The 15,589-nt window shown below is 39.4% G+C and overlaps 1 protein-coding gene across 8 annotated transcripts in view; it reads left to right on the forward strand.

Moving 5' to 3' along the window:
* Nucleotides 1-15,589, forward strand: part of UTRN (utrophin) — a 569,571-nt gene that overhangs the window by 227,578 nt on the left and 326,404 nt on the right. For all 8 annotated transcript variants that reach the window (XM_078447413.2, XM_060614425.3, XM_078447414.2 and 5 more), the window contains 4 exons: nucleotides 3,822-3,935; nucleotides 4,589-4,744; nucleotides 8,829-8,999; nucleotides 10,884-11,063. In XM_078447413.2, the coding sequence (XP_078303539.1) occupies nucleotides 3,822-3,935; nucleotides 4,589-4,744; nucleotides 8,829-8,999; nucleotides 10,884-11,063 (621 nt within the window). The remainder of the gene's footprint in view (nucleotides 1-3,821; nucleotides 3,936-4,588; nucleotides 4,745-8,828; nucleotides 9,000-10,883; nucleotides 11,064-15,589) is intronic.

The raw sequence follows: 15,589 nt of genomic DNA on the forward strand, positions 1-15,589 counted from the left end.
CTGAACTTGGAAGTGGTAACTCTTCATGGCTTAATTTTGGTAATAAGGCACTTGGTTTTGTAGATCTTAGTAATAATAGCTAGGCTTTATTGCATGCCTGCTCTGTACCAGGCCCTGTCCAAACATTGTCTCTGTTTTTCTAGAGGCAAGGTAGTTGTTATTATTCATATTTTATAGATGAGCTGCTGAGGCTCAAAGAAAAGAAGTGAGTTTCTCAAGACCTTGTGGCTGGTAAGGGGCCGACCTTGGTATTTTCACTTTCATCTTCTTATCATGGGTCACACACTGCTTCTCTTAGAATTCGGTGTGGCCAGGATTATGTGAAGGGTTTTTAGTAGGGAAAACAGATTTTCAAATTCCTGTCTGTTCCTTTGTTACTGTTGGGATGATCAATTGGTGTTCATGGCTTGTCTGTTTCTGTTTCATTCCTCTTTTTTCTCATGTTAAAGTGTGTGAGAGAGAAGGAACAAGTGTGTGTGAATTGTGTGTCCTCCCCGTGGGTCTGTGTGTATCTGGGAGAGGGAGGAAGGAAGGGGGTTGATGCCACTTCTCACAAGCGCTGGACTGAGGCTGCTCGCTTCAGTCAAGGCTGGTTGTGATGAAAACCTCCATGGAGTGGAACGCTTCCACGTAAATTTCAAAAATCCTTGGCCCAGAAGACTATCAGTTTTTTATTTTTATTAATTTCTTAATGTTTATTTCTTTTTGAGAGAGAGCGAGTGGGGGAGGGGCAGAGACAGAGGGAGACACAGAATCCGAAGCAGGTTCCAGGCTCCCAGCTGTCAGCACAGGGACTGACGCGGGGCTCGAACCCATGAACCGCAAGATCATGACCTGAGCCAAAGTCAGACGCTCAATCGACTGAGCCATCCAGGCGCCCCTATCAGTTTTTTAAATTCAAAACTGGAGTTACTGAATTGCCCAGTTATACAGCAGTAATGCTGCTTTGAATTCTTAAGTTTAGAATGGAGAGTAATGCAAGAAGTGGCAACAAATTAAATGGACAGTTAAAAGAAAGTCTTTTATGAACTCTGTATATGTATTTGTAGCTTCTCTCTTTTTTCACTTTTATCTGTTTTAGATATTTGTAAAAAGTTTATTTTGAGAGAGAGAAAGAGAGCGCGAGTGGGGGTAGGGGCAGAGAAAGAGGAGAGAGAGAGAACCCCAAGCAGGCTCCGTGTGCTCAGCGCAGAGCCCAACGTGGGGCCCAAACCCACAAACTGTGAGATCGTGACCTGAACTGTAACCAAGAGTCAGGGGCTCAACTGATTGAGCCACCTAGGCGCCCCTGCACTTCAATCATTTTGCATCCTGCTTCCCCCTGCCCAGGGCATATCTTACCAAGTAGTCCTGTATGGTAAGATCTTAGGGCGTGGAGCAAATGCAGAAGAGAGAGGTAATTGATCAAAATAATATGGAAGAGCAAGAGTGCATGAGCCTGTGAGAACAGGCTAGTGACAGGCTAAAGAACAGAGGGAAAGCATGCTTGAGGAAGTGCACAGCATAACTGAAAGAGTTTACAAAGAAGCCGTACTTGGAAGCATGTGTGGGGTGCAGAGTGTCAGTAGAGGAGGAGGCTGAAAGGCCTAAACAACAAGTGCTTTCTGCTCCCTGTCTTCATCGGAGGAGGGCCCTGCAAATTGGAAAGGTGACCATTCTTGAGGGGGCATTAGTGCCTAGATCAGGAGTTAGATGGGAAAACTACCCAGATCCTTCAGACGCCTAAATCAACATCCCGAGTAATGTGGGGATTTTACTCATGGTCTCAAGGCCACATTGTGCATCTTGTGAGAAAGTACCAGAAGAATGGAGATGATGCATGTCTTACTTAAGGGGGAACATTATTTTCTAGAAGGCAAAGACCTGAAGTAAGCTTGGTGTCCGTTCCTGGCAGCGCTGTGGATAAACGGCAAACCAGAGATCTTCCACGTGCTTCGGAAGGAATGTGGTGGTCACCAGGAGTCATCATGGACACCACCGAGAACCCTTGCCCAGACTGATTTCCTTTAATTACTGCTTTCCTTTATTTATTTTTTGGAGGAGGGATGCTAGATTATCAGATATACAGATTCATAATCTTACATTTCATGTGCGCTCATTCGGTTCAAATAATGGCTCACAAACTCATTTTTGGCAAGTAGTGACTTCATCGCTAAAATACCTGAGAAATCTCTTCCGAACCTGTAAGGTTCGGAAACCTTGGCTTATTTTGAAAACTAAGCCAAAACCTTGTTGAATAATGAATGGCATGGGTCTTCGTGAGGAAATGCTCTGGTAGGCACTATCACTGGCCTTATTTTTCGCCAGAAAAAACCCCAAAACCCAACAACAAAAAATTCCCAAAGAAAAAGGACACGCCTACTGTCAGATTTGCTGACAAGAGACAGGGGGAATAGCTGACAGCAAAGTGGGGAGACTAAAACTTCAAATCATTTTGTTGGTTTTTTATGATTACATTGTTAGCTATAATTGTTAGCATACCTAGGCAAAATTTAATATTTGTAAATATCAGTCTTGAATTTATTACAGCAGTCATTTAAGCAATCGATATGAGATAGGGGAAATGTAATTTAGAGGTAGTTATGGGAATTTTGGAGTTTTAGCTAACCATAAATAATAATTGAGACTAATATATCTATAAACAAACAAATAAAAAAAAGAAAAAAAACCCCACAACCTATAATAAGAAAAGTAAAACTGAAACAACTTTAGCTGGCATTTTATGAGTGGAATAGCCATACGTGAAACAGCAGGTTCTATCTTGACCATTCTCCAGCATTATAAGGGGAAGGGTAGTTAGTTCTGTGTGGCATGTTGTAAGGACATTAAAAAATTGATTTAGTGTCCTGAGCATGTTGATGAGTGTGGTGAGTGCCATACCTGGATCTCATGTTCTAGAGACATCATTGAAGGAATTTGGAATGCTTAGCGCCAATAGGAGACTAAGGGAAGACACAGTGGCTGCCTTTAAATTGGAAGGTCATCTTTGAACAGGATTGTAAATGTATCTCCATCCTTAGGGCTGAACGAGAAGCAAAGAATTGACAGGACATAAGGGAACAAGTTCAGCTCCACATCAGGAAAGCTAACAAGTGAGCCTGGCCAGTGACAGAATGAGAGGCCATTGGAAGAAATGATCATAACTTTGCTCTCGTACTGGAGACCACACTGCACCTACTTGATTGCATTAATGGCCCAGTTCCAATGTTACCGCTTCTGTTTCTCCCTGCAGCACGTTCTCTTTCTCACTTGTTTCTGATCCACAGTACCATACACTGTAGGGATCTCAGTGGGTGCCTAGGAAATATTGGGTGAAAGCCATGCAGCTGACCTGTGGACTCCCCTGGGTTCCTAAGTCACACAGTGCCCAGCATAGAACTAGAGCCATTGATTGTGTTCCCTCCACCGTGCTATTGATTTCTTCCTGCTGTGAGTAGCTAGCTTTTAGAGAAAAGTTGTTCTAAATCATAGGAGAACAAAAGATTTTTTAGCTAATTACACCTAGAAAAGCATTTTTCCTGTATTTTGAATTTATAATCATTGATATTACTACTCATGTTTAAGCAAAGTAGCTTGGTTGACTAGAGAGTGTTTTGAAATCTTTAGAATGATCACCAAACTGTCATCGCTTGAGGATTCTAGTCAATCATGAAGATCATTATTTTCAAATTTGGAAGATGTAAAGAAAGAAATGCAATAAATGAAAATGATGCTATCAAAGTTTTGAAAAGTTGCCTTTCTTCCGGTAGCGATAGGTCTTGAGATGCAGCGGGTTGAATGTCACTGAGTAATATCCCCCTTTGTTATTGTGTTTCATTTAGGCTGATTTGAAAGTCATTGAGAAGTGGATGGATGGTGTGAAAGACTTCTTAATGAAAGAGCAGGCTGTCCAAGGAGATGCTGAAGGGCTACAGCGTGAGCTTGACCAGTGCTCTGTGAGTTTTGCTGATTTAGGGACTCTGCTGTAATAAATAACATTTTCTTCTTTGTTATTTGCTGTTATTAAAATTGCAAAAATATGACATGACAACAAACCTAGATAAAATATCTTTCATCATAGACCTTTTTTTAAACTTTACAGTTATTAAAAGAATGACTGGTTATTTATATGTCCATGTTTTGGCTAGGGTTATCGAATTCTGCATAGAGAGAATGAGAGCAATTTTAATTCATTAGGAGCTGCTATTTATGTTCTGATGACAATTTTAGTGTCATAATTACCAATTTTATATTGCTCTTGTTGTGCCACCTGGTGAGGCTTAAAGAAAAACATATTTAACATGTGAAATTTACCAGTAATACTGTATGCAGTTTGTATTTGGTGAAATCATTAGGCTTCTCTGAATTAATTGAGAGGACCATTCCCTGCCGAGAGTCAAATATTTCCAATCTAATTTGGCAGCTGGCTATATGAAGTGCACAGGTGAAATGAATTTCTCAAGGCGCAGTATTGCTTAAGTAGTTAAAAGTCCTGACTCTCAAGTAGTCTGTTTTTATAGTATTTTCAGCGATGCAAGCAGACAAGTTATAGTTATGGCATACACTTATATAGCAATGAACTCAACACTGGCTTGTTTTGTGTGTTCAGGCCTTTGTTAATGAAATAGAAACAATTGAATCATCTCTGAAAGACATGAAGGAAATAGAGGCCGACCTTCGAAGCTCTCCAGTTGCTGGAATCAAAACTTGGATACAGACAAAACTAGTTGACTATCAAACCCAAGTGGAGAAATTCAGCAAGGACGTAAGTTTTTCAACCTTGCTATCTGTGTTTAAGAGCCAGATAGCTTTTTTTCAGTGACTGAATTAATTTTATAGCCCATCCAGTTTGAGAAACAGTGGCCTAGAATAACTATAGCATGGTGGCAGGTTGTGGCAAAAAATGGATTTTTCTTTTCATTAGGGGAGTGTACTAATTTTCTAGTTTGGCTGCTTGGTGGGAATGAGCTTGGGTGTTCAACAAAGACCTAGAAAGGCAGAGTAGCTGGAACAGAATGAAGAGAGGAATTAGCGGGTGGGTAAGATTTGAGGTCAGAATGCAGGTGGTGTGAATAGTATATGGCCTTTGAAGCAAAATTTTAAACTTTTATTTCAGGTATGATTTCACACAGAAAGCAGAGGGTCTTAAGCAGGGAAGTGATATTACCATGTGGATAATTTACTCTGGGAAAGCAAGAGTGAAAACAGATATTGAAGAGGTTATTGTTGTCTTGGCCCCTCAGACTAGAGAGATTGTGGTGGATGTCATGAGGAATGTTAGGTTTGGACTGTATTTTGAAAACAGAGATAAGAGTCTAGTAATGGATTAGATGTGTGATCTCGAAAAGGGAGTAGTCAGGAACAGCCGAGGGTCTATGCAAAGCTTCCACTTTGTATGAATTGTGCTGCTATTGGCTGAAATGGTGGAGACTTGAGGAGAAGAAGCTTTTGTGAGGGCAGGTGAAACAATGATTTCCATTCTGGCAGGGTTAAGTTTGAGACTGAGACACGTAGATGGGGCTCTTCAGCTCTTTCTGCTGGAAAGAGGAAAGAGCATAGGCCAAGGGTGCCGAGAAGGAAGGGTCAGCCAGAGGAGAAATGCCAAGAGCCTGTGAGGTCCTGGGGCCAGGTGGAGAAAGCTTTCCGTGGTGCGCAGTACTGAGGATTTTTGAGCCCAAGGAGCACTGAAAGTCAGGCTTTTGATCTAACAAGATGCAGGCTTTAAATGACCTTGAGAAAAGTGGATCCAGTGGCATGGCAGGCAAGAAAGTCACATTGGGGGATGTTGAGCAGAGAATGGGAAGTGAGCGATTGGGTCAAGTAGTAGCAACTTGGAGGAATTTTGCTATTTTTCTATTCAAGGGAGCAGAGAAATGAGGTGGGAGAGGGGACCTGGGGATCCAAGGGGGTATTTTTGTAATTTTAATTTTTATTATTTATTTATTTAAAGTTTATTTATCAAGAGAGAGAAAGAGAGAGTGAGAGAGAGAGCAGGGGAGTGGCAGAGAGAGGGAGAGAGAGACCACCAGAAAGGTTCTGCACTGTCTGCGCAGGGCTTGATTCCATGAACCGTGAGATCATGACCTGAGCCAAAATCAAGAGTTGGATGCTTAACCGACTGAGCCATGCAGGTGCCCCTATAATTTCTAGAAATAAGGGATGTTATAGGATATTTGCATGCCCAAAAAGAAGGACCTTGCTTGGAGAAGATAATTTCTGGAGTGAAGTCTGTCATATGTGAGAAGGCCAAGAGCCCCTCTACCAGTGAAAGAATTGCTGTGGGATAGTTTCTCCATGGAAATGGAAGGAAGGCAACTCTGGGTACAGTAGGAGATCGATGTAGTTTTACGATTGCTTCTGCTTTGCTAGTGAGGTTACACAAAGCTGAAGTGGGTGCAGAACGGGGGAAGTGGGAGGAGAAGGTGTGAATGCAGAAATGTTCAGACAACCCTGTAGATGGTACCTATCTCTTCATGTGATATTTTTTGGTTAATGCTTATGTAGGAAAAACTTATATTTGCATCCTTGAATGTTTTGTTTTCATTGTTTTCCCCCAAATTCCTTACTCTGAATATGTCCAAACTTCAAGGAAGCCTTAGATAGTGGTAGAGGGAGCAGCTGTGGGCCCATTCCTTAATTTGCCGGTTGTTAACCTTCTCCCACATTTGCTTTCTCTCTCTCCTTCACTCTCCTCACACATAACACACAAACACAGGTGTTTTTTCCCCCTAAAAATGGACTTTTGACAGGAATTTGAAACTGTCATGACACTTCCTCCTTGAATACGTTAGCATGAATACTAAATACTAAATACTTCACTCGTGAATAAAGACAATCTTCTACAAAACCACAAAACCATTGCCACACTTAAGAAAGTAAATCCATACTGTCATCTCTTCTGGCCAGGTTCAAATTTCTCTAAGTGTGCTATAATCTGATGGTTTGTGCTTGCATTTATTGAGATTTGGGGGCAAGTAAATAAGGAAAATGGTTTGAGAGTGCCAGCAAGGAGGAAAGAAAGCAACAGCTAGATATGTACATACATACGTATAGACATAGATATTTAAACCTATGCATCTATCTACATACATACATATGTACATACAGATAGGACAACAAAGAAATAATTATGAATTACTGTTGATTCATTGTATGAGAGTAAACGTGTGGGGAATTTTTAAGTGTCCTTAGCACGGAGGCAACCATGTGTTGTGTGAGTAATTATCTAAAGCAGTTCCAGAGTATTGTGTTTCATTGAGTAGTATAAAGGTGTAGATGTTTGGGGCAAATATAATGTGGCCAAATTTTTATTTTGCTAAGAAAGGATGGACATATGAAATCAACCAACAAATAAAAACAGTCTGTCTCATCTGTTATGTCCATGATGCCATGAAACGAGGAACATTTTAATGCCAAAAGATAGTAAATAACCTCAGGATAATCAATTATAGTTTTGAGCTTTTTCTTTCTTTTTTTAAAGTTTATTCCAGTGTCTTTCTTTTTCTCATTTCTCTCTGGATCTGTGAGAACTATATAATTGTCCAGTGTCTGGAAACTACTAGTAAGGAGAATTTTCTGAAAGTGGAACCCAAGGAATCTGTATTTCTATGTATTTTTAAAAACAGCCGTCCCGTGTAAAGTGCTAATCACCAAGACTTAGGAACCAGGGCTGTGTGTATGGCTGGCAGCTCCTCAAGTGCCATGTGGGGCAATGAAATCAAAGCTCCTGTTTGGCCCCACTTATTTATTTAACAAATTCTTTTGAGTTTGTTTATTTTTGAGAGCATGAGAGAGTGTGAGCTGGGGAGGGGCAGAGAGAGAGAGAGACAGAGACAGAGACAGAGACAGAGACACAGAATCCGAAGCAGGCTCCAGGCTCCGAGCTGTCAGCACAGAGCCCAATGTGGGGCTTGAACCCCTGAACTGTGAGGTCATGACCTGAGCCAAAGTCAGATGCTTAACCGACTGAGACGCCCAGGCGCCCCTGTTTGGCCCCTTTCTATTTTTATGGCTCTGATCCTGCTTGGAGAGTGGGAACAGGAAAGCCTCTAAGGATTTTGCCTTTCTCTCATGAGAGCCATCCTGTTTCTACACTGGCTTTTGTTCACTATCAGCTTTGCAGCTGAGCAAGCCTGGCAAGGTGACTCTGACGTTTGATTTGAGTCAGAGGAATATCGAATAATGAAGTGAACGCTGGGTGATCTCTGTGGGATGGTACCTTCTCCCACTGTGGACGTCAGTTTGTGGTTGGAGGGAGGACCTCTCAACATATTTTTATATGAAATATTTGGTTATCTGAAATATATAAGTTATTGAATGAGATACATATCATACCTGTTTTTCTAATGTAACGTTTTCTGTGTCTTTGTGCAATATACAAGTATAGTAGATTATCAAAACCAAAATTTTGTACAGCAGTGTTTTATAGGAGAAAACCAATTCTTTGGTTGCTTCCAGGTTTTTTTTTTTCCATAATAAACAATGCTACAGTAAATTTCCTTAAAATATATGCTTTTATTGTTGCAGGTTAGATTCCTTCATTTGAGATTACTCTGTCAAAAGTTATACATTTTTAAAATTATAATAGATATTTCCAGGTTAGATTAATATCCAACATGTGGTGTAGAGTTATAATTATTATAATTATTATGATTATTGTTATAATTATTGTTTTCATTGTTGCTTATATTCTACAACATCAGCACAAAATGTATAAAGGATTTTATCTGAATGTGAAAACAAGGCTCTTTGTGGAAAGTTATCACTGTGTCCTTAGATATTGGAAACTAGAACTTGACATTTAATGTTTCAGCATTTGTTTATTTGGGTGAATGGCTTTTCCTTTCCAGATTGCTATTCAAAAAACTAGGTTGTCTGAAAGTCAGGAAAAAGCAGTGAACCTGAAGAAAGACTTGGCAGAGATGCAGGAATGGATGGCCCAGGCAGAAGAAGAATACCTGGAGAGGGATTTTGAGTACAAGTCACCAGAAGAGCTGGAGAGTGCAGTGGAAGAAATGAAGGTGAGTCTAGGCCGGTCAGTGCCCGTGTAAATAGGCTTCGTAGCTCCCCTTCTCCCTTACATACGAATGAATAAATGAATGAATGAATGAGTCTGTCTATCTATCTGTCTATCTATCTATCTATCTATCTATCTATCTACCTATCATCTGTAGAACATGATATGTACATATAATCTTTCATAGTTGGATTTCAATTTGAAAAAAAAAAAAAAAGAAGGATAGCTACTATGACTCTAGTAGGGAAAGGAAGGCCACACTCCACTTGTTCACTTTCGCCCATGGGTTGAGTCCACGAAGGCCCCTGAGACAGTCTCTTCCATTAGAACTTCAGGGAGCCACAGAGGATGACTCAAAAATTTAGTTTTATCAGCTATGTTCACAGTGTTGTGCAATATCAGTGCTAGCTCTTTCCAAAAGTTTTAAGGGGGAATCATTTTTTTTTGTTAGGAACAAGAGTGACTTCCCAAATTGGTTGTGATTTATCTTCATTTCATCAAATGTATTCTTTCGGTTAATACATGGGAAACACATGAATATCAAAATTTTGTTAGAGCAGGTAAGAGTAGCAGTAGGAGCATTGTTGAGGGATTTAATATCAGTTTGGTCCACAGGATATATTTCCTATAAACTTAGATTCCTGTGTCATTAGTCTTGAACACTTTCTTTCTTCTTCTTCTTTTTTTTGTATAGTGAAAGAACTGGGCATCATTCCCAAATTTCTAACATTGCTTCAAGTGTCCTTCAGTGATCATGCCAAAGGAGATAGAGTCTTCAAGGCTATTTTTAAAAAAAATAAGAGTAAGCCACACATTGACTGTTTTATGCCAAATTTAACTTGCCTAAAAGTATAACTAAAGCAAAAATCTCTGTGCAGATATTTTAAAAAAGGATTATATTTCATGAGTGCATTATTGAATATGAATCAAAGTAAATACAATAAGGGACTTTGACTGTTCTTGTATGTGGTTATTTTCACTGAAGCATCTTTTTTAGTGTACTTTTTTTGGAAAGCTTTTTAAATATTCAGTATATAAGATATTTTAAAGGTAGCCTACCAGGTTAAGAATGGTCTTATTTATTTTCTTTACATTATTGGCATTGCAGTTCTGTGGTATTTCAAAGTCACTAGGGATGAAAGCTTAGAGAAATAAGTTTTTAACCCTTGATTGGGCAACGTTCCATCTATTTTTATTCTAACGACTGTTAGAATTTTAAAACCACTACATGTAATTAATTACTTTCCTTGCAACTAAGGGAAATTTAAAACCATTTAGTAGTAAAGAAAGCTAAAAGGGAAAGTGAAAGGCATTTTAGGTTGATTTTCCTAAATGTGAGACTTCATCGCCAGCCTAGAGGGAGAGTCAGGAAAGAAGCTATTTCTAGATTAGATCCTCCTAGTATAACTTCTATCACTCTTGAAATGCTGTTAATTATCAGAAGCATAGATAAACCTCTGTTCCAGGAGAAAAGAAATATGTTTAAATTATTTTTAAATGATACCTCTACTATGGTGCACCTTAGTTTTTGTGAAAATTTATTTATCTCACTCAGTTTAGTATGCTCAGACTTCCAGTGTTAAAATGAACTCACTTAGATTCTTATCATGGGCCCAGACTTTGGAAATACCTCCTGTTGGCAAACATAATTGAGCGTGACTTAGGTGTGTTAACATTGCTTTTTATTTTTATTTTTATTTTTTATAAATCTTACAGTTAGCCTTCTTATTTCAAAAGCACTCTCTGGAATGATTACCTAAATAATGTTCCAATTAGGTCGTTAGAATCATGTCGGCATTTTAATTTTGGTTTAGTTGTCTTTGAAAAAGAAAAGAAATTGGTGACTGAGAAAGGGACACAGTTTCAAGTTCATCCTTTCTTGGAACAGAGGGCAAAAGAGGATGTGTTGCAGAAGGAGGTGAGAGTGAAGATCCTCAAGGACAATATCAAGTTACTAGCTGCAAAGGTGCCCTCTGGTGGCCAGGAACTGACATCTGAGCTTAAAGTTGTGCTGGAGAATTACCAACTTCTGTGTAACAGAATTCGAGGAAAGTGCCACACGCTAGAGGTATGTTAATCAGTGATGTTTTTGAGATCAAACTCTGTAATTTACTGACCATTTCCATATCTTGGAAAAAACTAAAAAGCTCTGTTTTTCTTTTCCAATACGGGATCATAAAGGAAAAGTCATTCCTGGATAACAGTTGATCAAAAGGAAACTGGGATTAAAAAAAAGAAATAGGAAACCACGATCTGCCTTCAGTTAGTAGAAGGTTCTTGGGAAAGTTATTTCATATATTTAGACTTTCCTTTTTTATATGTGAAATCAAGGTTTTCATATTTCAGATGATCTGTAGGGTCTGTTCCAATTTCTAACATTCTAGAACAATGTACTGTGAGCCTTTCTTTTGTTTTGTTTTGCCTGGTCAGTACACAGAGATGAATTGAGGGTTTGTTTTTTTTTTATTTCATTTCAACTGGGTGTCTGAAGTTAGAGAGTCACCTGACAGAAAGAAGAACTTGAATGTGCTGGTATTTTGCTGGACTATTTTACCCCTCTTGCCATTGGTTGAAGATGATTCTATTAATTTTTTTTTAAATAAAATTAAGGTTTTGCTTGCTTGTTTTTATATCAGTGTGACTTTTCTTGCATTTTACTGAAAAGATGTAAGCGTTTTGATTTATAAAAATTAAATTTAACTTAAGCCTAAAACAAATGATTGTATTGTAGTAAATCCTAAAATGGTAAACAATCACAGCTGTGATATTTAAACTAAATTCACTCACTTCTTGCTTTTTCTGAATCTGTTTTGTGCTAAGATAAATATGTATAATTCAGGATGGTTAATAAGAAAACTTCAAGTCAAATAAAACCTCACTCTGTAATATTAATACATGGTTGACCCTTAGAGAGTGTGGGGGTTAGGAGCACTGACCCCCCAACCTCACACAGTTGAATATCTATATATACTTTTGACTCCCCCAAAACTTAACTACTAATAGCCTGATGTTGACCAGAATTCTTACTGATAACATCAGTGATTAGCACATGTTTTGTATGTTATATATATCATATACTATATTCTTACAATAAAGTAAGCTAGAGAAGAGAAAATGTTATTAAGAAAATCATAAGAGAAAATAACATTTATAGTACTGTGCTGTAAGAAATCCATGTATAAATTGATTCATGCGGTTCAAACCTGTGTTGTTTAAAGGTCAACTGTATTATCTAACATAAAATACCTGAGGTCACTCAATTGAGAATTTAAAATTTAAAATTCTGTAAACATAATATGTAATGTTATGTATGCCCAATCTTGAGTCCTAGTGGATGATCTTGGACTTGAATTTTACCGTAGTTTTGTCCATGTTTTTGCTTTCCTGTTTATTTATAGGCAAAATAACAACTCATAATATATTTAAATAATGAGTGAAGTCCCCAAGTTATCCTAAGCTAACAAAAGACCACCAGGTATTCTGTGTCATTTCTTCACATTGTGTTTATGACCCAGAGGTGACAATTTGAGAATGAGGAATAAAATACGTATGTTGAGAATTTGGAATTGCTTTGAGAATTACTTTGGGATTAGTTTGAGAGAATTATTTTGAGAGAAGAGAAGGAAAAATGCCAGGAAAAATGATAAGAGAGAAAAGATGAGGCCTTGGTATCTTTAAAGGGGAAGATGAAAAGATGGAAATAAAGCTTAAAAATTGAAATGCTCTAAAAATGATGTCCGAGATGACTAAGGGGTCTGGGCAGAAATAGCCCAGAATCCGAAGTTTGGATAAGAATGCTTTTCTTTGGCAGAGTCCAGCATTATTACCTTGATTATTTTTAGATTCCTTAACATATTTTTTAAATCATGAGATATTTCAAACTTCTAGAAAAGTACAGGTAATACTGTTAATACCTATTTACATATCCTTCAGATATTAATGTTAACATTTTACCCTATCTTTCCAGATCTTGTTTTTAAAATAAAGCAAATTAGCATTCAGACTATATTTCCTTCTTTCTATCCCATCTCATGTCTCTCAATCCCTGTCTTTAAGTAATCATCATCCCGGAGTTAGTATATATTCTTCTCATCCATGTGTTTATATGTGTTTAATATATACACTTATGTTATCACTTGCTCTATAACACACCTCACTGATATATAGAGCTTTATAAAAACAACCATTTATTCAGAAAAAAAAATTTTTTTAATGTTTTTAATGTTTAATTCGTTTTGAGAGAGAGAGACAGAGTGAGGTGGGGGAAAGGGAGAGAGAGGGAGACACAGAATCCGAAGGAGGCTCCAGGCTCTAGGCTGTCAGCACAGAGCCCAACGCAGGGCTCGAACTCATGGGTCACGAGATCATGACCTGAGCCAAAGTCGGACACTTAACCAACTGAGCCACCCAGGCGCCCCCCAAAATAACCATTTATTATTTTATTATTGATGATGCTGTAGGCTGATTTGGCCCAACTGAATGGCCCTTCTGTTCCATGTGGTATAGGGAGAGCTCACTCGGATAGCTGTGTTCAACTGGGAGCTCTGCTGGGGCATTCACGATGGCCTCTCCTCCTGCAGGTCTTTCTCCACATGGCCTGTTTTATGGCTTCTGGGCACTGGGCAGCTGGTTTTTAAGAGGGAGAGAGCAGAAGCTGCTAGTCCCCTGAGAGGCTAGGTCTGCAGTTTGGTAGAGCATCACCTGTGGAACATTCTTTTGTTCTAAGCAGGTTGCAAGGCCAACCCACATCCTAGGGGAGGAGAAAACAATGTCACCACTTAATGGGAGTAGCAGCAAAAAATGTGTGGTTATCATTGGTCTGCCATGGTTATCATTAGTCTATCATTAGTCTCTGGCCATACATTAGTTTCATTCTTCGCTAATGCAAAATGCACTTAGACTCTCAGGGACTCCCAAAGTCTTATCCAGTGCAGCACAAGCTCAGAATGCACTGTCTTGTGATCCACATCAGGTCCACATGCAGATGTGGCTCCTTGGAGCCGTTCCTTCAGGTGCAGGTGTGTGGGAGCAGTGCCTCTGGATCTGGTGACCTAGGCACGAAAAAGACAAGTTACCTGCTTCCCATATACCCAGCATACAATGGCAAGGATGGGCTCAGAAAAATCTCAGTGGACACTTCCATTCAAAAAAGTTGGGGGAATAGGAGGTAAATAACTGTCACTGGTAATGGTGACTCAAAATTTAGTAACAGTGATTCTGGAATCCAGCCAGGCACATGTGTGTAGTCTGTGCCCCATTTCAGGGGCGGGAGCCGTTGCTTGAATAGGGCCCAGTGGCTTCTTGGGAATGCCTCTCTGGGAGCCATCTTTTTTTCCCCCATAAGAAATAGGGTTCTTTTTAAAAAAACTTTTTTTTTTTTTTAAATTTTTTTTTTCAACGTTTTTTATTTATTTTTGGGACAGAGAGAGACAGAGCATGAACGGGGGAAGGGGCAGAGAGAGAGGAAGACACAGAATCGGAAACAGGCTCCAGGCTCCGAGCCATCAGCCCAGAGCCTGACGCGGGGCTCGAACTCACGGACCGCGAGATCATGACCTGGCTGAAGTCGGACGCTTAACCGACTGCGCCACCCAGGCGCCCCTAAAAGAACTTTTTAAATGTTCATTTATTTGAGAGAGAGAGCAAGCAAGCAGGGGAGGGGCAGAGAGAGAGACACAGAATCCAAAGTAGGCTCCAGGCTCTGAGCTGTCAGCACAGAGCCCTATGCGGGGCTCGAACCCATGAACCGTGAGATCATGACTTGAGCCCAAGTCGGATGCTTAACTGACTGAGCCACCCAGAAATAGGTGCCCCAGAAATAGGTGCCCCAGAAATAGGGTTCTGCTGGCAGCGAAGTAGATCTCAGTCTGCTTTCTGTCTGTAAAAATTAGGGGACTAGACACCTCTTTTCCCTTTTATAGTCTTAGCCAGGGGTTGGTAAATTACAGCCTCGGGATTAAATCTGGTTTGTGGCCTTTTTCTGTATGGCTTGTGAACTAAAAATGGTTTATATATTTTTAAAAGGGTGGTTCAAAAACCAAAACAACACACATACAATAAACAAAAAAGAGTCTGTGACAGAGACCGAATGTGGCCTGTGAAACCTAAAATATTTACTGTCTGGCTTTTTATAGAAAAACTTGCTGTCCCCTGACTTGGTAAACACACCCCCTGGGGAGTACACGCTGGAATGTGCTTTCTCTTAGTGGGTCTGAAAGAGAATCAACTCAGGAGGCTCCCTGCGGAACTCTTTCTCCTAAATTTATCAATTACATAGGCTCTTCCTATAGATGAAGGGGCACTTCCTCTCATAATTTTGCTTCTAGAAAATGGAGTGTAAATTTATCCCCCTGCCCCCCAAATTCCCCATAGGAATGGGGAATAAATGATTGTAACTCAGATAGTGAGACAGTATAACTCCATTTGATTCAGATGTGACTCTCTTCATATATAGACACATACATATGAATTTAGGAGAAAATAGGGAAGAGTATACTGCAAATTGTTATATCAGTTAGCTCTGAGTTGGAATAGCATAGACCTCAGAGAGTTCTAATTTCCTCTATAATTATTAAAAAGTGTTGCAGTTATGAG

Source organism: Panthera onca, chromosome B2 (genome assembly GCF_046562875.1).
Source record: "Panthera onca isolate mPanOnc1 chromosome B2, mPanOnc1 haplotype 2, whole genome shotgun sequence".
In the NCBI taxonomy this organism is placed as follows: Eukaryota; Metazoa; Chordata; class Mammalia; order Carnivora; family Felidae; genus Panthera; species Panthera onca.